This window comes from Tinamus guttatus, unplaced genomic scaffold (genome assembly GCF_059628265.1).
Source record: "Tinamus guttatus ecotype Peru unplaced genomic scaffold, ASM5962826v1 Tinamus_guttatus_pri_ptg000033l, whole genome shotgun sequence".
Lineage (NCBI taxonomy): Eukaryota > Metazoa > Chordata > Aves > Tinamiformes > Tinamidae > Tinamus > Tinamus guttatus.
This window is the reverse complement of record NW_028288567.1, coordinates 4,342,631-4,365,142: the sequence shown is the minus strand read 5'-3', so window position 1 is coordinate 4,365,142 and position 22,512 is coordinate 4,342,631. Positions and strand designations below refer to the sequence as shown.

At 37.8% G+C, this 22,512-nt stretch overlaps 1 protein-coding gene across 1 annotated transcript; it reads right to left on the bottom strand.

The window, feature by feature from the left end:
• Positions 1-563: 563 nt before the first annotated feature.
• LYPLAL1 (lysophospholipase like 1) lies at positions 564-22,240 on the bottom strand. The gene is made up of 5 exons (XM_088532162.1): positions 22,165-22,240; positions 19,030-19,129; positions 9,080-9,249; positions 1,435-1,550; positions 564-822 (listed from the first exon to the last, which is right to left on the bottom strand). Exons 1-5 carry the CDS (start codon positions 22,238-22,240, stop codon positions 583-585), a joined length of 702 nt encoding a protein of 233 aa, XP_088388288.1. The 3' UTR covers positions 564-582.
• Between the last annotated feature and the right edge of the window lie 272 nt (positions 22,241-22,512).

Sequence of the window (22,512 nt, the reverse complement as noted above, 5' to 3'; positions counted from 1 at the left end):
GGGGCTCATGCAGTTCACACAGAACAAGCCCTATAGCAACACCCCAGTGAGAGCAGGTGACAAACAGCACCAGTGCTACAGCCACACACCTACTTATGTCTTCTTCAAATATAATAAAGTGTCTGTTATTTCTCTGAAGTGACACACAACTCTTCTTGATGCAGAGTAATTTCCACAAACTGAATATCCTAATGAACCCAAAAGAGCTACTCTCAGTGAACTAACTTCAGCATTTATTTCCACAGGTAAAGGCCCATCATTTTAATTAGAATGAAAAAGAAAATGGATCTGGAAAAGTCAGAGCAATTCTTCCTGAATATTGTTCTGATTATTTAAGAATGGTCACCATTTTCCATAGACTGACATGGATGTGTATTTAAAAACTGGACAAGAGAACAAAAAAAGAAACTCAAGATGTGTGTTAACAGTTAGCACCATCATGCCACAATCTAAGTGAACTGTGAGGAATACAAGTGTCTACCAGAAGCTTTGTTTATATCATGTACTGTGTATGAGACACCCATTTATCTTGTACAACCTTAAAAAGATCGAAACTCAGAAAGTACATGAAAGCTCTATCTTTTATTCATTTGTCTTTGCTACCTCAATGGGCAATTTCTTTATAATCCATGTTTTTAGCTTTTCTATTTCAGTTCTGCTTAATTCATGATTAAGGTTTGGAAATGTATGGAGTGTTGTTGGCACTCCCAGCGACTTTAACATCTTGTTGGTCTCTTCACCCCAGGAGTAAAGAACTAGATCATCTGCTGTTCCGTGACACTGAAATAATTCTGGAAGGTCACCTTCATTCCTGTTCAAAGCCTGGATAGAAAAGAAACACTGTCAGACAAATCATTAGAAATTTTCAAAGAATAGTTGCAGTTACATGGTGTCTCTATAACAAAGCAATGACAAATTACAGGGTATTTCTTTTACTTTTTAGTGGAAATACAGTACTGCCTGTACAAAAACAAAGAATGAAACACCACTGGGAAAAAAATTACTTCAAATTCTTCTAATGTGCTAACCCTGACAGATGATAAGGTTTAAATTTAGGACTACGACCTTCTTCAAACAGAAGATGGAACCCATTATTATAACTCACTACAAATTTTCAAAGAACAGCTACAGCTACACAGAGTCTCTGATAACTAATGACAGCATTTCATATTTTCATCTGCCTTCTGAACTGATTTATTTCAAATGAAATAATTGTACTGTCTGTGCAATGAAAAAGCAATGAAACATCATGTAAGTTTTAGATAGTTTTAAAACTTCTTTTTTTTTCATACTCTTTTAAACAACTTTCAGGAGATGTCTTATGTTTAGAATATTAATCAATTGCTCCAAATTAAGAATCATTAAGAATCATGCCAAATTTAATTTTGGTCTTTTAGCTCAGCAGCATTTCTGTAAAGCCTACCACATACTCACCTGGTAAACAGAAGATTCTTTGTTAAGAAAACTAGAAAGTGCAAAGACTCCTGCCACATCGCGATGAAACCTATATGCTAAATGCATTGCCATTCCACCTCCCATTGAAAAGCCTCCTGTGATGCAACAAAAGAAAAAAAAAAAAAGAAAAATAAAGGATTTTGCTGCATCTTTGCAACTCACCATATTTTTTTTTTTTATTTTCATCTTCAGACTTTTTTTTTCTTTTATATACAAAGCACCTCAAACCCATCTTGCATAACAAAGGTTACAAAAATCTTAAATCAAACTAAGATTCAAATAAGAAGCTGGGTAACTAAAGACTTGCTGAAGATTCATTACTTGCTCTTTATACAACTTGTTTTTCCCTTAGGATAGTACCATTGATGCATGAAAGATATGATTATACTGCTGTTCCTAGCTAAGGAACATTCATCACATTAGACCACCATACTCGTGCTGAGGTCTTTTGTTGTTGTTGCTCCTTGGGATAAACAATAAACTAGATCAGGAAACACAGCCACACACCTCATCTGAGCTTTAACGGGGTCGCTGAATTAATGACTTGATATTCCATCTGTCTCCTAAGCTGCACTAACTCCTTCAATGAGATTAGTTCCTCAAGTATGATTTTTACATGACTGATGCTTATTCATTAGAAAAGAAATCCAGACCACAGTATTACTTTACAAGGATACAACATATAGGCTGTTACATTGGTTGCATCCAGACAATGATCAGCATGGGAATAACTGGCCTGCTGAAATCCCTCTTAGCCCAGAGATGGAAACCTAGAAAGGTTTTGACTGCCGCTCAACTCAGAATAGCAACAGCATGTAGAGTAATGGTGACACCACTGCCTTGTGCCAGCTAGTTAACTGGTGTTAATTAGGTGCGAAATTCTGAGCCCAGGCCTTCCCGCAGGAAAGACATCGATTACAGATTGAAGGAGAAATACAAACATAATAGGTGAAAGACCATGACATTTCAACCGAGTATCTTTCTGAAGTGATTAAAACATGATTCCAAAATTGGGAATGGCTCTTCTGCAAGGATGATGTGAGCTCGGCTCTGTGCTAGACACAAATTTCACACAGCTGCGAGCAGAGCTCGGCCAGGAAGCAGTGTGCACCTACGTCACTGAACCCAAGCCTAACGCAAACGTGACTGGATCCTGGAATCACACAGCAAATCCCTAGGGCGCATAGGATTCAGAGGCAGAAAATGCTGCACTTTGGCCATGGTGAGGCTGCCCCTAATGAGGGATCCTCTCCAGCAGGTCCCACCAGGTTTGAGGCCCTTTTAGCCCACACTCTCTGCTATGGAAGATGTGGCTGGATCTGGGTAGGATATTTTTCTGAAAACACTAGACTAATCCAGTCTTGAAGAGCTTTTCCTCTTCCTCTCTCACAAAGTGTTTCTTGATTTTTTCCCCTCAATTTCTAATCAGAATTTACATTGTATTTCCAATTCCTCTTTCTATTTATTGTCCCGTTGAAGTTCTAGGAGATGAATATGGCCAAATGCAATAAGCTGCAGATTCCTGAGTTGCAGAACTTGAATCTTGGGAGTAAAGAAACAAGAATACGCAACTTGGAAGACTGAAGTCTTTCCTTCTTTGCTAACACAATCCTTGACTGAATTAGGAAAACTAGGGGATATACTTTCAAGCCCTGGAGCTATGTACCCAGATCTGATGATACCCTCATTTTATCTTTGGTAAATAAAGCTGGGACCTGGTACTACCCTTTGCATTGATCTTTACCTGTTTCAAGTCAAAAGCAGGATGCCTAAGTGGCAGTTCAGGAAAAGCATGAATTAACATGAAAGGATTTATTTAGAGAATAGCATAGAAAGTCTCAAGGCCTGCCTTGAAGTCACCTGAAATTTTGAATCTGCCTTCATAGATATAAAAATGATGAATATACTACTACAAGCCTTTCAGCTGCATGAAAAGTTCCTACTAGATATGCTCTATCTCACATTCAGTACAATTCTATAAAGCAAAAACCACTACTTGAGAGTCACAAGGAAACCACAACATCGTCCCTACATTCACAGGGAGAGAAAGAAACAGCTAACTGAGAAAGAACATAAAATACAAGTTGCTCAAGATTCTTACATAAACAATGTGCCTTGTGCTCAAGTTTTCTTTATTCTCTCCTGTGGAATCTGATCCTTTCCTTCATCACTTCCTTGTGACTATTCTGAATGACGCAGTCATTCCAAAGCCCCCCACCAAACAGGGCTTACACTTATACATACTTACAGACCATTTTGTATTTCCTTTCACATACAGATATATTTTTGTCCACATATAAAATGAAGCCTATTTAAAGTGTTTTGGAATACAGGAAAAAAAAGTTTGCATTGAAAACTCATTACTAGTTTGTAAATGATTTAATCTAAAATTTTGTACCCGTTTAGTCACAATCTGGCAACACTCTCTGCAATTACTCACCAGCAGTCTTTGACAATGCAGTCACCTTCTGTTTAGAAGAATATTAGGTAATGGTTCTTTCATGTGGCTGATACTACTATGAGAGAATGTAATACAAATGACTAGTTCTTTGAATTTGATTTTCCAGGGGAAAACCTGCAGTTTATCACTTGATACCAGCATATACCCTATTTACAGTAAAGGTTTACAGACAGTATTTTGAATAAATATTTACAATTTGAGGCAAAACTTTTCAGTTATAAATGCTGTCTTTTTGTAGGTTCAATCAAAAACTTTAAACAAGAACTTGATTTTCAGATTAAGGAAAAATAAAAGAAATACACAGATAATACACAAATGTCTCAAAAGATATTACAGGATGTAAGCAAAAGTATGCTTATATACACCAATGATCTCACAGGAAAGAATACGTGAGGTTACTGTTAAGCAGATTGTGTCATAAGTGCTGACCAACACCAAAAATGATACTACAGCATTTCAACCTTAGTCAGCCCTTTGCTTGAGACCAATGCGTTCCTAAAGAGAGCAAAGTTAGTGCATGAAAGTTCAGAGCTTGACAACTGGTTTCACACATATAGTATCTGCTAGCATTATTTTTCCCCATGTATTCTCCTTATACCTGAATCTTAAGAGACCTTAATGCTTAGAAACAATAAAAATATATATATATTGCCTTTATAATGCTCAGGAGCAGTGATTGAATTACAGCGTTATTCCTTCAGGAAAACATTTAACCATTTTCAGCAACTTTTGCTTTCCTGCCTTGCAAAGGAGGTTTACGGACAGGCTTTTAAGAAGTAAGCACATGCAAAATATACTCAATTCAGCAAAACACTTCTCTTTTAGCATAAGAGAAACTTCAGCAAGACCTTTTGACAATGAGGATAGTGAAGATGAGAATCCAGACCATACACGCTGAGGACTAGTGGGAAGACAGATGCCTATAACTTGCTTTAAAAGATGTGCTGAAATCAGAGGATATTCACACATCTGAATTAAAAAAAAAAAAAAAAAAAAGTGAATTGGAAGAAATTTCCCACGTGATACCTTATGAAAAAAAAAAAACATTCTTTGCTGGAATATCATGCAAAATATGTTAAGATAACCTAAACCACAGTGATGTAACATGAAATGAATATAGACTGAATTTCTCATGTTAATTTATTCCTGCCTGAAGAAGAGAGGACTCATTACAGCTGTCGTGTTTCAGTGATGAAAAAAAAGCTTTCTTCTGCTTACAAATGGCACTAGGACCCTTTAAAAAATAAAAATATTTGTATAAAATCTTGAGCTCATTTCCCCCATGTACCTTGATTTCCATTAATTTGCTCCTAATTTATATCTGTATGAAATGACAATCTAGTCCATGATGATATTTCAATATTATGTGAAGTTCAGGAAACCAAATATTTACCTACTGTCAAACCTCGGCTTTATTCATTTCATGTATGTTGTCTAACAATGTTTGGGTTTGTATCTAAGAAAATGACTAATGTTATTATCTAAAACAAAGGCTTCTTTATCGTCTCTCACTCAGAAGTGTCCTGCATACAGGGCAGAAGGCTAACGACTGCTAACAACTCTCTCCCTCATGCTCCAGCAAAGGCCTGCAATGACCCACTCCTGACTTCAGAATGCCCTTCAGGTTTTCATTCTTTTTCATAGGAAAAACACCTCCCTGAAAAAATATGCCTTTGCAGCTGCCAACTGCTGAAAGAAAAGTAAATGAGCAGTTCACATGCAAACAAACAAGCAGGGAGAACATTCCCCTAAAAGCACTGCATTGTGCTTTTGTATGGTATTGTATGGTATTATCGGGAAGATAGACTAATAGCTTGGTTAAGCCAAGCATTTCATAAGCATAATTTAGATAAAACACAAAATCACAAAACACAAAAATACAAAATCTGATGATAGAGAAAGAAATATCTTATTTCAATTATATTTGCAGTGACAAGTGGCAATATAAGTCCCTAAACAGGCCCTGTGAAAGCAATATAGCAGGTCCTTCTAAATGAAGGTAATATTTTCCTAACAAAGACAACAAATACAAGATGCCATAAGTGACAGCAAAAGGCTTCCAAGACCAAAAACGTAAAAGTAACAAGATTTTAGGTGCAGCTTATTCAATGTTTTTTGATTTATTGATGATTTTCCATCTTCCCATATTTACAGAACCTTCATTCTCTGGGATGTCAAAGTCAAGAAAGTCAAGAAAGTCAAGATATTTCCTCCCCATCGCATTTTCACACATACTGAGAGGGATGAAAATGCTAATATTTACAAGAAGCACAGAACTTTCATGTTACTTCCACCATGGTTCAGTAGCTATGTAAGAAGTCCAGCAATAAACAACAGTGGTTGTGTGTCTTGTGTTATTGTTATAGTACAAGGGGTCAGGAATCAAGCATGTGTTTTTTGGCATACAGTCAAATGTACAGGACTGTTATTGAAAGCTTATTTTCACTGGCTGCTTACACGAGTGACTACAGGTGGCAGAGACCAACATGCTTGGATCAGCATTTCTGTGCTATACATAAAGTGACCTATAGAAGTAGGAAAGAAACACTAAATCAAGACCAAAAAAAAAAAAAGAGAGAATAACAAGTCAGCCTTTCATTAAACTACAGCTGACAAAGGGAGCACTCTTAGAATGCTTCAGATGTAAAGAGGCCATTTCTGCCAAGAGCTTCTGAGTTATTCAAGGTTAAGATTGTTTAAATCTGACAAGTAAGTGAAGTTAATTTATAATATACTATCACTACAGAAGTAGTAAAAAAAAACCCACTGACCCCCCAGAATCTCAGCTCTATACGGAAAAAAGAAATGATTTTCCCATTTTTTCAATATGACATTATTTGCCTGTTTCACTAATTTAGCAATGAATCCAGGCATTTATAAAGAAAGATATATTCGGTGTTTAAGAAGAGGTACTACCAAAGCTTCACCCATCAGAATCTGACTGATTTCATCATTCTCTGTCTCCAAGTCAACATAAACCCACTTGCAGACTTATTTACAAGAACTGCATTAGCCAGGAAGACTGGTAAGAGTAACTCTACTGGAATGCTTGGCAAGATTGACTTCCATTATCAAATTCTGGGGATGATATAATTATTTTTGAATAATTATATATTTAAGTCATAGTCTCTTTTCTTCCCCCTTTCAGGTTAGGGAGGAGGGAGAGATTAATGAACCAGAAGGCAACTATCTTCAAACGACTTCTGTGTTGTTAGGAAACGAGAACTATCATGAAGCAGGAGTGGGTAGATGCATGGGGTACTACTGTACATTGATGGACAGAAGTCACAGAGGAGTTTTGATGATGGGATTTGTTTGCCTCCAGTAAATTAAAATACTTTGTTCTTTAAACAAACTTTCTCCAGTATTTTTTCTGACATACTGATATAGGGAAGGAGTGGCATCAAACAACCCAGAATCTCCCCACATATTTAGAGTTCTGTTCTATAAACACCTGCTTTTGGATTTCAGAGGAGTTATGCTACCCAAGCACGTGTCAGATAGGCTTCTGTGTCTCAGATTAAATAACCCTACTGCAGCCACACTCTTCAGCTAGGTGGAAACTGTGAATGGAGAATATCATCCCCACCAGGTGCTGGGCTTCTCATTTTCCAGTGCTTCAGTGCCTCCTCCTGCTTCCCCTTCCTTCTCACTCACTCTCCTATGCACCGTGCTCCCTCAGACCTTGCCTTCTTATCCTGTACCTCAGAGCTGTGGGCAGCTGCCCATCTTCCTGCTTGCTAACACCTAGCTTTCCTTCATCTAACACTATCTGACACTCATCCTCAGCCTTTCTGTATTTTGGATGGTGCTAATTCAGAGTTGCCGATTTTTTGTTACATTTATATCAGATTTAACTTTGAGGATGCTAGCTCTGTGCATGTAGCATCTATCACAGAAGCAAAGAAACAGCACCTTTCTAAAGAAGCCTGAAACTAAAGCTCTTCAGAAGGACCATACGAGTGTTACTATTCCCAATTTACACCTGAGGAATTTAGGTTCAGAGATGGATACTTCCACACAATTTAGGGACTGAAATAACTGGTACAAATAAATTTCCTTACTCCATAGACAGTTCGCAAAGCAACTTCCACAGTCTGCAGTCTCACTGTTTTTCATTTTGAAGACTGCAGGAAAAAGAAGAAAAAAAGGAAGTAAAAAAAAAAAAAAAGAGGCAAGCCTAGCAGCAGAGTGTATCCGTCAGCAGAGCATCTCCCAGCTAATGCTGCACAAAGCACCTGCTCTTCTTCAGCTGTTTCCAAGCCAGCAGGTACAACACAGGCAAGTCACATCAAAGAGACTTTGCTGACAGCCATCCAAAACAATGCACGCTGCAGCCAGGGCAATAAGCCAGACGGGGAAAGTAAACAGAGGCCTTCAAAGAGCAACATGGGGTTGGATCAAGAAAACATGCTGGCTACTGGTAGTGGCTCCGCCACTTAGGAGCTTGATGACATGACTCAGTTGGCCATAAATTCTAAAGTTTCCACATTAAAAGCTTTTTTCCCCAACCTGAAATACTTTGCGGTCTAGGAATGGGATGGGGAGCCAAGCACTCCTCTCTGACACAGGCTTCTCCTCTGTGCCTCAATTTCCCACTATCTATTTTACAGAACTACTGTTAAAATTGTGGAAATTTAAGATGGATGGGAAGACAGGCACATATAAAATATGATGGCTAACAGATCATTTATTACCAAGTGCTAATCTGTAATGGTGTTTAACACAGAAGTCGTTGTTTCTCTATGAATTCATTTATCCCAAAGTATTATAGCAGAAAGGAAAGGCCCATCATTAGTTGTATGCTACACAGGCATTTTCAAGGATACACTAGTTTGGGGCATGCATGCTTTCCCATTCCTTACATTGTTAAGCAATACATGGTTCACTGAATGCTTCAAAACATAACTAAAAATGACCAGTTTACATTAAAAGCAATTTTAAACTACATTTTTGAGAATACTGCTCCCAGGTTGCCACACCCCCCACCAGATAAAAATTTAAATAAGGATCCAGTATTTTTGAGGATCAGTTGGTGAAAGGACTGCTCAACAATTCCTGTAATTTCTCATATGCGTTTAGGATGGAATAAATACAAAGCAGGTGATCTCTAATTGCTTAGAAACATTTAAATAAACAAACCAAAATATAAGCCTTTCTCACCTACTAATATCCTATTCTTTGTGATGCCACTTTTAATCTCCTCATTGATCAAGTCTGTAAGGCCATGGCACATGGAATCAATGGTTTCAGTGTGTTCTGGACAGTCATTGGAGATCTTGTATCTGTCAAACCACACAGTGGAAAGGGCTCCTTTCATTGGTGTATATGGCCTGGGGAGGTAGAAAAGAAAAGTTTAGCCATATATAAGATCAAAAGCCTTTGGCCTGACCATGATAAATATAAACAGTGCAGTAACCGTCCAGTCAAGGAGGGATCCGGCTCCCTCCATTTGAAGTCAGTTCACCTCCAACCCCAGTTTCCTCCATGCCAAAGACTGTCTTTCAAGAATGGGAACAGCATCTGGAAGCTAGGTAAAATGCACGTTTCAGTTCAGTCACTTCAACATCAAGGTTGAAAAGGTCATCTCAACAACTTAAATCCCGAAGCTCCTAAGAGATTCCTAATCCCAAAGGCAGGGTTGAAGCTCACCTGTCAATAGGACAAACAGAAGTGACTGCTAAACAAGGCTTCGAGGAGCCACCTTTATGGGATTCACTTGTCTTATGCTTGCTGAAATGCACAGGAATTGTGTACTGTGAAACTCTGCAGATTTATACTCAGAGGAATTAGTATTCAAGTACCTTAACATACTGCCCAAACCTCAAATAATCAAAGAAACTACAATTCAAAGCAGCTTATAAAAAACAACAACAAAAAGACAATAGCCTGAAATTCTACAAAAGGTGATTTTACCGCCTTGCAACAGTTCCACAATTCAATACCAACTGTTTTGCTGATTGATGCTTCCTCTCACGATCAAATCTCTTAAAATCCTTAATTGCTCCATTTAATCAGGGGGTGCATTTTTTCATTTTAACTTAAACTCAGATGAGCTCAGATCAGATTACAATCATTGCCTACAAACAGACAGGCTTTGATAAATTTGTCTGGATGGCAACCCAGTGAAAAATGCAAACATTGACTTCTGTTCTCTCTCTGAATTCCTTTGCTACTATAATCAAACAAAAATGCAGTTAATCTAAAGTGAGAAAGCCACTATTGCAATTAATCTAAATGAAGGAACAAACTCTGCCTTTATTGATACCAGAGAAGATTCACAAATGTAAAGCTGTATTTCCAAACTGATTTACTCAATAAGACAAGTAAATAAAATGATGGAACACAGATATTATTCTGCTAGGTGCTACATACATGGCCCTTGACTTAGAGGCTGATAAATCAAATAAAAAGAAATGGCAACAGAAAGGCACACAGATAAATTATACTTTCCATCTATTTGGGCACTGCTTCAGAAAAAGATGTATGACCAAAACCAATCTACTATTACTCAAAACAGCAGGTAAGTATGTGGTCAACTTAAGGTGCACAATGCACTACCATTTTCCCCTCATTTGCTTAATTCAAAACTATCATGTACTCAAGCAGCAGATTCAAGAGTAACACTTCCCCCTCCCCCAAATTAGCCTCTACCTGTCTATTAAGATAACTACTAAATTAAAAGAAATTCAGTGGCAATATTTCATACACCCAACAAACTGAAGCTGTTCAATGAAATATTCTGTATTTTTTTAGTGCTAACAATCACTCCACTGATTCTTTCAGAATCACTGATTCTTTCTGAATGAAGTGATCAACACCTAATGAACAAGAGTACAAATCTCTAATACATGGAAGCTTTTCAATTTGTAACAGAAGACATTACAGGCAAAAAATTTGCAGTAGAATCAGTAGAGTCTCTAGAAGTCACTTGGGTGACAGGACGTAAAACGGACTAAGCGCTTAGGCAAATAAGATTTGATTAAAACTTTTAGTATCTCTCTCAAACACCTTTACATAGATTTCCCTGTAAAAATGCTTACTAGCCAAAATGCTTTGCTTTCTGGTAACAATAATGAACATGTATTTGAGAAAAGATACCGAGTCTTTCAGCATTTTTACAACATGTTGACCCAGGGTTTCCATGACTGAAGAAACACATTTATGTGAAATGGACACAAGTCATTAAAGAATTTTTTAAAAATGGATGTCCTCATATCAGAATGACAGAACTAAAATGTACGCTGTACAGTAGGGATAAAATCCTTGATGAACCTTGTAATACTTCATTAGATGTCAAGACTTAGTAGTTTTATCTACTGTCTTTGCAAATTCTATAGCGAGGTAGATGAAACACTAACGTGTTTTAAGCTAAAAGGAAGAGACCCTCGTGCAAACAGACAAGATGCTTTCAGCTGTCTCAAAAAACATCCTCGCAACCACACTTGATTTCTCAGAAATGCATTAAAAATAACTTTTACATAAAGTTGAGAAGTAAGATTCTTTTAATGGTTCACCCAACTGGTACATCTGTTTTAGTCATTCACCTTGTTCCTTAAATAAATCCCTTTATTAGTTGGCATACTGCAACTCAGACATTACCACGGTAAACAAATATGTTTGGCATGGAACCATCTGTACAGCACCATCCAAGAATACAGCACAATTTTTTTTTCTTATACAATTAAACCACAAAAGAGAAAAAAGAAAAAAAACCCTATGTTACAGTGACATGAAGGGCTGGATTGAAATGCACGAAAGTAAAGGATCACAAAGTGGAGTCAAAATTCCTTCCAGCAAGCTTAGCATGGACAGTTAAGGACAGGGTCAGACCAAACTGTCTGTCCTAAATTAGGATTTCTTGCTTTCCTGAGTTTAAAAAAACACCCTTAACGCTAGTCCCAATAATTTTGTGTGCTTCACTTGCCTTATTCTCTTTTTTAATGGTATTAAAGTTCAATGTTTTTAAGGCTCTAAAACCTGTGTTTTTGAAACTAGCCAAAACAAAAGGGAGAGGGAAGTTTTTTCTTTTTCGTTTTTTTTTAAGCCTCTAATGCATAAGAGGCTCAAACACACACAACAGAACAAGATACACATATGCAGAACTTCCTGCAAGTTGAACTAACTCTGAACATGTAAAAATACAAAAAGGCAGAGTAACAGCCACAACTAATACCTAAAACCTGGGAGAAACTCCAGGCAGCCTAACAGTTAGAATCTAAGAAGCTTCCCAACATCCTCCAGATCATTTTTCTGATTAGTTTAACTCTTGTTTTTGAGTGTATGCATCGATCTTCAATGCTTTCCTCATACAAACACCTCTTGAAGGCCTGAGCGTATGAGGCCACAGTCTCAGAAATATCCAACAGAGCTCAATACCTGAATGTCTTAAAGAAGAGAACATTTCATATAAAATCTTTTTAAGCATGTATCATCCTTTCCATCTTTCACACTTCAGATAGAAAGTAAGTTCCTCTGTAGAATTCATGGCAAAGTTCCAAAGCAACACAAAACATTCACATTTTAACAGAATAAAGACGGGTTAGCCCATGATAGTAAAAACAGTTATACGCTGGCATCAAAAGTATACTAAAAGCATGCAGCAGTGCCAACATCTTTTCCCAGATTATACACTCTAGACCTTCTTATGCATGTTTAGAATTGTGCTAAACAGTTTGAAATGACCTTAAATTAATATAAGTGGAGGATGATGCTATGTAAGGCTCAAATTCAGATCCAAAATACATGCAAAATTCCACTTCTAAAATGATGTTCTTAGAAGGGCAATTCACTTAAAACTATAGGTGTTTTGTTGGCTATCCAATACATCACTATCCATTTTCAACAATTTACTTAAAAAGGTAGGCCAGCAAGACCACTAGCTCCTTTAAAAATAAGAAACATTAGAGTAGCAGACAATATCTTGAAACATAGCAAATATTCTCCCCCCATTCTTCCTCGTGGTGCACAGCTGTATCACCACCTTTACACTCAGCATGATAATTGCTCAGCTGATAAAGTTAAAAAAAAACTCAGACCACTGGTGCTGGCTTACAGCTTTCTTGGAGCTCCAGTGAGATCTTCCTGAGATGTCAGAGAGAATGAGGAAATCGCAGTGAAGACATACTTCAGGTTTAAAATAGAGAAAGATACTTCAAAATTTGTGAAATACTCACTCTTGTTTCTTCCCATATCCATATCCTTTCAAACAAAAGGCATAAAGTTAAATAAGACTTTCTAATGTTGCCTTTTGCAGGTCTATGCATCCCTTTGAGAAAATCTACAGCATACACTGCCAGAAGATGACTCAAGCTCTAGAATCAAGCCGTGATTCTATTAAAGCTCATGGCAGTTTTTCCAACGAAAGCAAGTTAATTCACTAGTCTCAAATTCTGTGCTAACACAATCTCACTGCCAACAATTAATACACCAGAAGAGAAAATCTGGTCCATAATCCTGCCCTTCAGTTCCCATCAGCTATTTGAAATAGAAAGTAATTTTTTAAAAAAAAAGCAGGGGTGGGGCAAGGAGGAGAGAGAATTCACCTCTTCAAATCAGAAGCATAATATCCTAGGCTAAACTGAGGTTCAACACAGGTTAACTATGCAGTGTCGTGGCTTGGTAACAAACAGAGTATAAGATGTATCAGGAATTCAAAAGCAAGTTAAACTTGAAAGCATAATTAAAAGAAAAACAAACAAAACAAATAATAAAAAAAGAGAAGAGAATAATCATTTCTGTGAGGAGTAATTCCAGCTCTTCCATGGAACATACTGGGTCTGTTCATTCAGCCACATCAGTGTAAAGATAGATGACTTCAGTGGAGTTCTGGATTTATACCACCAGAAATGAGACCCAATGGAACCAATACAGAATAGTCACTTGAAGAAATAATATGTCTATGAGCTTTGTTACCCAAGTTGGTTATTCATTTGAGACAAAAGCTGCAACAGAAGCAGAATTTGACCTACCGAACTTTATATCAGAGTTTATTTCAAATTTTAGTTTTTGTTTCTTTGTAGGGGTGAGGTCAGTTATAGGGATTGTTTTATTAATCATAGAAATAGCAATAACGCTATGGTTGTGTCGACTGCAAATGACCTTTTCTATACATTGACAAATACTTAGGAAGTAGCTATTAGTGGCTGCTTCATAAATTCAGTGAAAGAAAACAGCAAGTGGCAAAGCAGGGGTCAAATTAAATTAGTATTCCACCAAAGGGTCTGAAAGGCACCCCGGGATTCAGAAAGGTATCTTTTACAAGCTTGCATGAACCACTGTTGAGGGTGGATGAACTACACTGGATAAGCACAGCAAAACTGAAAATTCAGGCTTCCAACCCATGCGAAACAGAAGGATGTAAAGCAAGGGCATAGGATGAAACATAACGTAGAACCCCTACTTGCCGGAGGGGTTATACAAAAAATACTTTTTCTACTTCTTCTGCAACAAAAAAATGACTGAAGGAGAGGAAAGATACCTAAGATCCATATGTAGTAAATGGGATTAGTAGTCCAAGGTCAATGTGATCAATAGATCATTATATTCTAACTTGGCTCCCCCAAGTCCTATCGAATATCAAGCAACTCTGCCGCAATGCTTAGTGCATTCTGCATGAAATTTATTATATAACACAAGCATTACATGTTCACTGGAACATATAAATTTCTTTCTTAATGCAAGAAAAACAAAAGAAAATATAAATTTGCTTCAAACATGCTTTCACCATTTTTATGTGGAATATGGTATATTTCTACTAGCAGGACAAGACTAAAGAACAACCCCATGTGACCAAGCAAACCCATTTCCATTTATCCCTCAAAATTCCTCTTCTAAAAATCCTTTTTTGTGTGTGTTAAATTTATGAATGAGGTTAGAGCTCACAAAAGCGAAGGTTTAGTAACATTTGCTTGGGCCAAACATAGTAGGATAGGCGCTACGCAGGCTCCCCTGCCCAGCTCTGCCAATGTATCCCTAGTGTGACCTGCAGGACCCTGCTGCGATTCCAATCCCGGGCCTCTCCTGAGCAGAAACTGCCAGCGCAGCTGCACGGTGCCAGACTGTCTGGTGGTTCTGTGACACGGCCAAACGGGGACTACGACGAGATGAAGCTCATTTCCACCCAGGACCAAGGGAGTGACGGGAACTTAGATGAAAGGATGGAGCATCAGTGCACGTAATGCCAAAAACACCCTTACCAGCCATTTATACCCTAGGCAATGAGAAGTTAGAACATACTAGAAAAACAGGCAACCAACTCTGCAGCAAAACGTATTGGCCATGGAAAGGTATGTTGAGTGAATGTCAAAAAGAGCCACAAAATAGCCCCAGCAGTATTTTTAGCTTATTTTCTGACTTGCAGAAGAGAAAGACTATCAGAATGGAATGCAAGACAATGCAAAGAATCTTTGACCTAGATTTTTAAGGGAATTATAAAAGGTAAGGTATACTTATTAAAACAAGTCTAAATGTTTTTACTTTACCACGTTAGCTCCTGCAATGCCAATTTAAACTATCACTTTCTACTAAAAAAAAGTCTATATTGGGTGGTATTCAGTTCTGATTTTGAAGCTCAATAGAAACTGAATGCATAAGTCACAGTTGTAGCAGCTGAAACAGTATTTAAAGCTGTAGCCATCCTGACCCAAATAAAAAAAGAAAAAAAAAAAAGAGCTTTTCCTTCAAAACTGTACTGTTACTGTAGACGTGGCTTTAAGTATTGCATCAGCTACTAACTAAACAATTTGAATTTCTTTTTAATTGGAATATACATATTAAAATTACAAGGGAGAAGAAACACAAATTTAGTTGTATTTACCAACTTAAATCTATGTACAGTAGCATGGATCTAGAAAGAAACTAGGTAAACATAAAAGAACAACCTAACAGAATAAAAAAACTTCTCTACTTATTTTTTATATCTGCTGCCAAGAGCTGATGATCATTCTCTACACAGACCCTAACATTAGAGAAGTGACTGATTTTTTTTTCCTTTTTAGAAATTATAACATTTAAACAAGGCCTGAGAACAGTCCAAAACAATTTTATAATATGCAATTCAGTCATATTCTGTTATTTTTACCCGTATAATGAAAGTGTTCTCTCTAGTACTTGCTGGTCAGCACAATCACAGCAGGAAATACGATTTAGAACTCCTCTAGATTACATATTGGGCTGATTTTCTCAAATAATTCTCCGATGTATTGACTTTTGAATGAAATCAAGTTTGCTGTTACAGTAAGAGAAAAAAACGCATATTTCACTGCCCAAAATGAAATTTAGAAAACAAACCACAAAACCCACACAGCCAGCACAAATAAAAAAAAATCCAGATTTTTTTTATTTTGTTGAAAGATATATAGTCCACTGCTTTTCAGAATGCTCAGTAGAGTAAGGCCAATCAAACCACTATCAGAATCATATCAATCAAACCTGTGAGGAGATAAAATTCCTGACCTGCAGATTATCCCCCCAAAGTCTTTTTTTGGCATTATGGCTGTATCATCAACTTTGTTTTTCCTGACATACTACTTCTACTGAGAGTATTTAATGTGTATGTGGTAAACTATGTGGGAAAAGACAGGAGCTTGTATAGTATGATCTACATCTATATTAGCAGCACTCTGCCAGAAGAGCACATAAGCCAAGCAAGCCTAGCATGGCCTTGTCCAACTGTAAGATTTTCTTTGATTTCATCTTCAGTATCAAAACCTGCTCGGAAGCTCTGCACTCTGCTCTCATAGTTGACAGTGCAGATTGTACCATGCCCCTCTTGCAAGTGTAGCTTTTCCCAAGCACATGCCTTTGTCTTCCCCTGATCAAAGACCAAATCAGAAGATACTTCTGAGTATCTGCACACCCACAACTCTCTACCTACCGGTGCCACGTTAGGTGGCACTGATTTCCTCTGTTGGTGCCAGAAGTGTTTGGAATTCCTAAAATATACAAATAAAATCAGGTTGTGCATTCAAGTACTTATTATTTTAATGCTCTTCAAGTTTGCATGTTTTAGGCCTTGCTTTTCTAAGAATGAAAGGAGAGAAACCATTACAAACATTTCAAAAAGCACAGGATGTTTTGGACCCTACTATCAAAACACCATTTGTCACAAAGGTTTCTGCTATTTATATGTCACCTAGTTACACCTATCTTCACAGGCTTTGCTTCTGCATTGCTGCAAAGAACAATAAACATTTCTGCACTTCAGAGTATCTGTTTTATTTCATCTATGTCAGATAATGTTACTTATTAGCTACAGCGCTGTATACAAGTATTAAGTGTATTTCCCATTGCCTGCCAAAGCCTTCACAGTGTATTTTACATTCTTTCAATACTCAACTTTTCACAGAGCCTTGCTAAAAGCTACTTTTGAATTAAATCAAGTATGACCTCTCTCTGCTCTTGAAAAGAACAAAAACAACTTCCACTTAAAGAATAAGAAAAGTGTCAACTGTTTATTCATACCTTTTAATGGCAACAGTACCTTTCCTCACATCTGGTTACTGAAGAACTGAAATTCACAGCCCTAAGTTAAATTCAAATTTACTAGAAACACCATCTGTTTTACTCATATCTTGCTGGTTGATCATCTGCATTTCCCTCTCTAATAATCTAAAACAACCAAAACAAAAAAGAAAAAACATAAAAAAAAAAAGACCAAGAAAATGAGAATGGAGTCCAGAACTGCAGCATAACAGAAAAGTGAAGCTCTAGCCTAGCAGATGCTTTTGAGGTGATCTGGCTGCTAACAGCATGTTAAGAAAGATTATTCCAAAGGCAAGCAAAACTTTCTACATTTCTCTAGTATCTGCTTCTAATAGGTAGGAAACGGGGCCCCGTGGACCTGTGATGTGCTACTGATATTTCCAGTCACTGCTTTAGCCCATCATCAATTAAGTAATGAGAATGTTATTTACAGAAAATTGCATTTGCTACTTACTAGCCCAACGTAAGTCTTCAAAGACTTCTACTCATAGGCTTGATTTTCCTGTAACACAGTGAGTACATTCACACTGTGATCTTGCAATTGCTTTTCCTGCCTAAGTAGATCATAAAAATACACGGTCAAGGAAACTTTTTTTTCCTTTTTTCACATATTAGTGACTGCCAGACAAAATCTGCTATTATACTTGTTTATACACTCCAAGATTTTTTTTTCTGACTTTCAAACATCTGTACCTCGAAAGTCTACGGAGAACATCAAAATTTCCTTTTCTTTTCAGCACTATACTTACATCCATAGTTAGGAAGGAAGGAAGGAAGGAAGGAAGGAAGGAAACTAAAATACTACTGCACTTTATGGAAACCTTTTCCTAACCTAGAATCACAGCCACTTTAAAAATACCTGTTATTAAGCAAAATATATATATCTAAGAAATATAAGGCTATGTCTTTACATAGTCAAATACGAATGTATCCAATTGAGGTACTCAATTTTGTCTTTAAAATTTCACCTCACTAATTTTCAAATTCCCAGGGATAAATACTTTATCACTATTTCCAGTATGCCACTGAATAGACAGGGTCACTTAATAATGAGATCTGTGCCTACAGCCTCCTAGGAGGACAATGTCAAGCTTAAGTCTCTCTGAAATAGCTGAGTCAGGATTCAAACTAAAAGAAATGTGATATTTTAATTTACAGTCCTTTCTTCAACAGTTGAAGACCTCTTCTGTGGTTCACACCCTCCCTGTCACAAAAACTGACAAGCCATCAGAATTGAAGCTTGGCACTGAATACAACAAAATATTTAATTTGTTAACATGTAGAAGCTGCCATAGGTGCAATGGTGATCCAGAATTATAAAGCCTTAGCTTAGGACACACCTAGGTATAACTTCTTCTACTTAAAATAATTATATGGAGAGTATAAGGGCAATTTTTAAATGTGAATGTTTTTAAATCAGAAGCTGTGACTTGCAGGGAATCTTACCCATGCCGAATCATAGTCCCAGGGCAGCAGATTACTGCTGAGCTCCGGCTGTGCCAAAAATCACATACATCAAGAAGGAACAAGGAAGCATCAGGACAATCTACGCCAATATTGACAGGTGTGTTTTACAATGCTGGAATAAAATAACATATTTTTACTGCTAAAAATATACTGAACAATACCTGGCAGGGGCTGTCGGGTAAATTACTTTTATATGTTGGAAAGCCATGTCTTGGTTCAAAATTTGTTTTATCCATGTTCTTGCTCCTTGGCCAGTATCACCTGCATAACACAGAAGAGAACAGCAAAAGTTATTGCTTATTTAGAAGGATGTCTTTAAAATGTTCAAGATATTTATACTAGATAGACTTTATTTATAAACTACAATGTTATTCTTGCAAAATGCTAAAATAAATCCCTTTTAGAATAACTTCAATTCCCTTTCCAATGATAAGGCACAGAAAGCTTCCCAGGAACAGACAGTTTAAGATATTCCACTGTACAAGTTTAATAAATACTTCACTACATCAAATGGTTGAAGTACATCCTAATCAAGCACAAAGCCTCCCCTTGTACTTGTAAGTTATGCTATTTGCTCCTAACAGCAATAAACAAAAAATAGGGTTAATACCTCAAAAGTGAGTTAAGAGAATTACTCTTTACTTAATATTAACTTACCTCAAAACTCAGTCAAAAGAAATAAAAAGAAACTTCACATTTAATTATGGGCTTCATGGGTACATGGGCTTCAGACAAAATACCAGGCAAACACCCCAAACTCAGACATGTTTGGATTCAAACATCTAGCAGCCTGCTAAAAAATCTTAAACCTTAAGACACATAAACATACTGATTTATCGCTGGGGAGATGATTGTTCCTAAAATAAAGGAGGCTTTTCCTTTCTTTAAGCTTTAAAGAAAATTCAGGCAAATGAAAGGCAAAAGGGACCTCAAACTAGCATATTTTCCCTCCTGAGCACAAATGGCATGAAGTTCTCTCTGTGCTTGACCCAAATACTTCAAGTGACAAATTAGCAAGAGTCGCAAAACTGGCATGCTTCTTATTCTGTGGTATGTTAGTAAAACCAAAGTTAGAGAGGTAACTTCAGAATGTGTTTTGGCCACATTCTTAAGTTAAGTGAGTAACAAATGTATATCTGATTCTTAGACTTCTCTTCTTCCAGATTACTCAGTGAAATGTATGGATTTCCCCAGGGTTGCAGTCAACTAACATATTAACAATATATCTTAAGGAAGTTTGAGTATATAAAATACTTGCATGGGACTGCTCCTTAGGTAGGTCAACTCTCTATGTTTGCAGGACAAACACTCGTATCTTCATGAGCATCTTATGTTTCACAAGACACCAGAGACGGTGTCCCAATATTCTTTAGACTTTACCAGTACCAGCAGAAGGACCTGCAGTTCGTGAAGTTGGTATGTCAATGAACAATTTACTAAACACTCATTAACAGAAAATTTGACTTTGATCTCCTGTGCGCAGTGTCACCTTGGTCCAAATGCTTTGTAATCTCTGCCTGTATGTGCATGCAAAGATAATGAATTCCTACTTGGCATGTACAGAATTTTAAAGAAAACTCCTCAGTCTTCACAAGCTTGATGGTCAGTCAAGGCAAAGTAAGAGTGATTCAAGCACAGTTTGGAGTCTGTCTCCAGATGTGAAATAAAAAAATGGCAGCACTGTTGTCTTCCCCCTTCGCCTCTCCTTTTCCCCTTTTTCCCCTTCTCAAGTAAAACATGAACTTTCATGTTCCTTTCAAACATCAGTTGCATTTCATTTTTCCCCTTTATTTTCCCTGCATATATGGCAAAACTGTAAACCAGTCTATAAAATTATTATAGATTTAAGGCTTGACTTAGGTCCATTTGCCTTCTAGTTTTATGTAGTGGTAGATCAGTGAAGCAGCACAGCACTAGGAATTCACTGTAATTTTCCTATTCCACGTTGCGCTTATATTCTCCACTTGCTATAATTTATCTGAAGCAAGCATATTGAACTAAATGGATCCATGCCATTTGACTGCCACTTTCCATCACAGCTACTGTGCAGAAGGTACCAATTCAGTTTTATACGCCAGGCCACAGCTGCAGAACTGCGGCTTCTTCTGCTTTAAATTCTATTTTGTGGAATTGCTAAACAAAACCAAATAAAAGCACCCTCCTATTTCCCCACTGCAAATGCGGAGTGAAATCATATCAAAAATGAAAAATTGTGGAGTACTTAAACCACATGTGGAACCAACCCCTAACCATAATCTTCCCTCACCCCTCCAGCATGAGAGGAAACTACTTCCCCAAGCATTAAAGCATTAGCACTAACAAGAGCGATGAACACGTCTTAGCAACTCTCCTTTTTTTATTCTTTTCTAACATATAACCTGGGGAAAAGCAAAGTTAAACTAGATTATAAAAAATACATTAATAAGCACATTATTTATTTGTTAAATATAGGCATTTGCTAAATATATGAGAAAAAAAAAACAAGAGGTGAAGCACATCAACGTAGAAAATATACACTTAAACATCAGATTACCAGGACCAGATAAAAGGCCTATGTGGGATTTTTTTATTATTATTATTTAAAAAAAAAAAAAAGTCAGATAGACTTTGTTGTTCATCTGGTTAAAAATAACCTCCAAGGGGGGGAAAAAAAAAAAAAGTCCCCCATCCTCTGAGGTTGTTCACTGATGCAGCTAAGTACCTTTGGCCTATGTGAACCTTAGAGCTTGGACAAGAAGTGAGACCTTTTCAAACTGTTACCTTTACTTAAGGAAGATTTTAAGGTTTTTTGTTTGTTCATTTGTTTAAGAGAATAGCAATCACAATCTGATTCTTGAAACTGACTTAAACCAATCATTTTATGTATGGGAATTATCCTCTGTCTGTGACTACCCTTAAAAATAAAACGAAATAAAATAAAAGAAGCTGAATTAAAAGATAATGTTTCAGAAGATAACAGTGCTCATGGCAAGGAAATTCAGCCGGTGTTGGAGACCACCCTCCAAACACACTCAACCTGAAGCACAAGGGAAACCCCAAGCCCTGGAGTCCGCCACCCGACACACCATTTTGCCCACATTGGATTTTTTTTTTCTCCTCTCTCTCTCTCTTTTTCTCTTTTTTCTTTCCCCTATAGAAAGGCCCGGCAGGACCGCCCCCGGCGCGGCGGCCGCCATGTCGGCGGGCAGCGGCGCGGGGCGGGAGGGCCGCGCGCCCCGCGGGGACAGCGGGGACCGCGGCGGGGAGAGCAGCTCGAGCCCCTCGGCGACACCCCGGTCCCTCCCGGCCCGCGGCACCTGAGCCGTGCAGGAAGATGAGGGAGGCGGTGTGCCGGCCCGCGGGGGCCACCACGCTCCTCTGCAGCGCCGCCATTGCCCGCCGCTCCGCCCCGTCCTGTCCCGACCCGCCTCAGGAAGGAGAAATGGAGTTTCGCTCCGCCGCGTTTTAGCTGTCCCTGAGATGGCTTTAATGGAGCCTTGTGTTGAAAAAAAGAGATGTTTTGTAAGAGATTTCCCCCACGCAGCAGCTCCTGGGTGTGCATGAGCCTTCCCCGTGAGGAGGCCAAGCGTGGGCAGCGCTGCCTGTCTCCATCTTTTGGAGGAGTAATGGTGTGACATTACCTCACTTTGTAAGGTTCTGGGATG

Coding starts and splice junctions, on each gene's coding strand:
- LYPLAL1 (XM_088532162.1), bottom strand. CDS start 22,240: ATGGCGGCGCTGCAGAGGAGCGTGGTGGCCCCCGCGGGCCGGCACACC. Junction 1,551..9,079: donor AAAGAATAGGATATTAGTAG/GTGAGAAAGGCT, acceptor GTTGCATCACAG/GAGGCTTTTCAATGGGAGGT. Junction 823..1,434: donor AAGAATCTTCTGTTTACCAG/GTGAGTATGTGG, acceptor TTTTCTATCCAG/GCTTTGAACAGGAATGAAGG.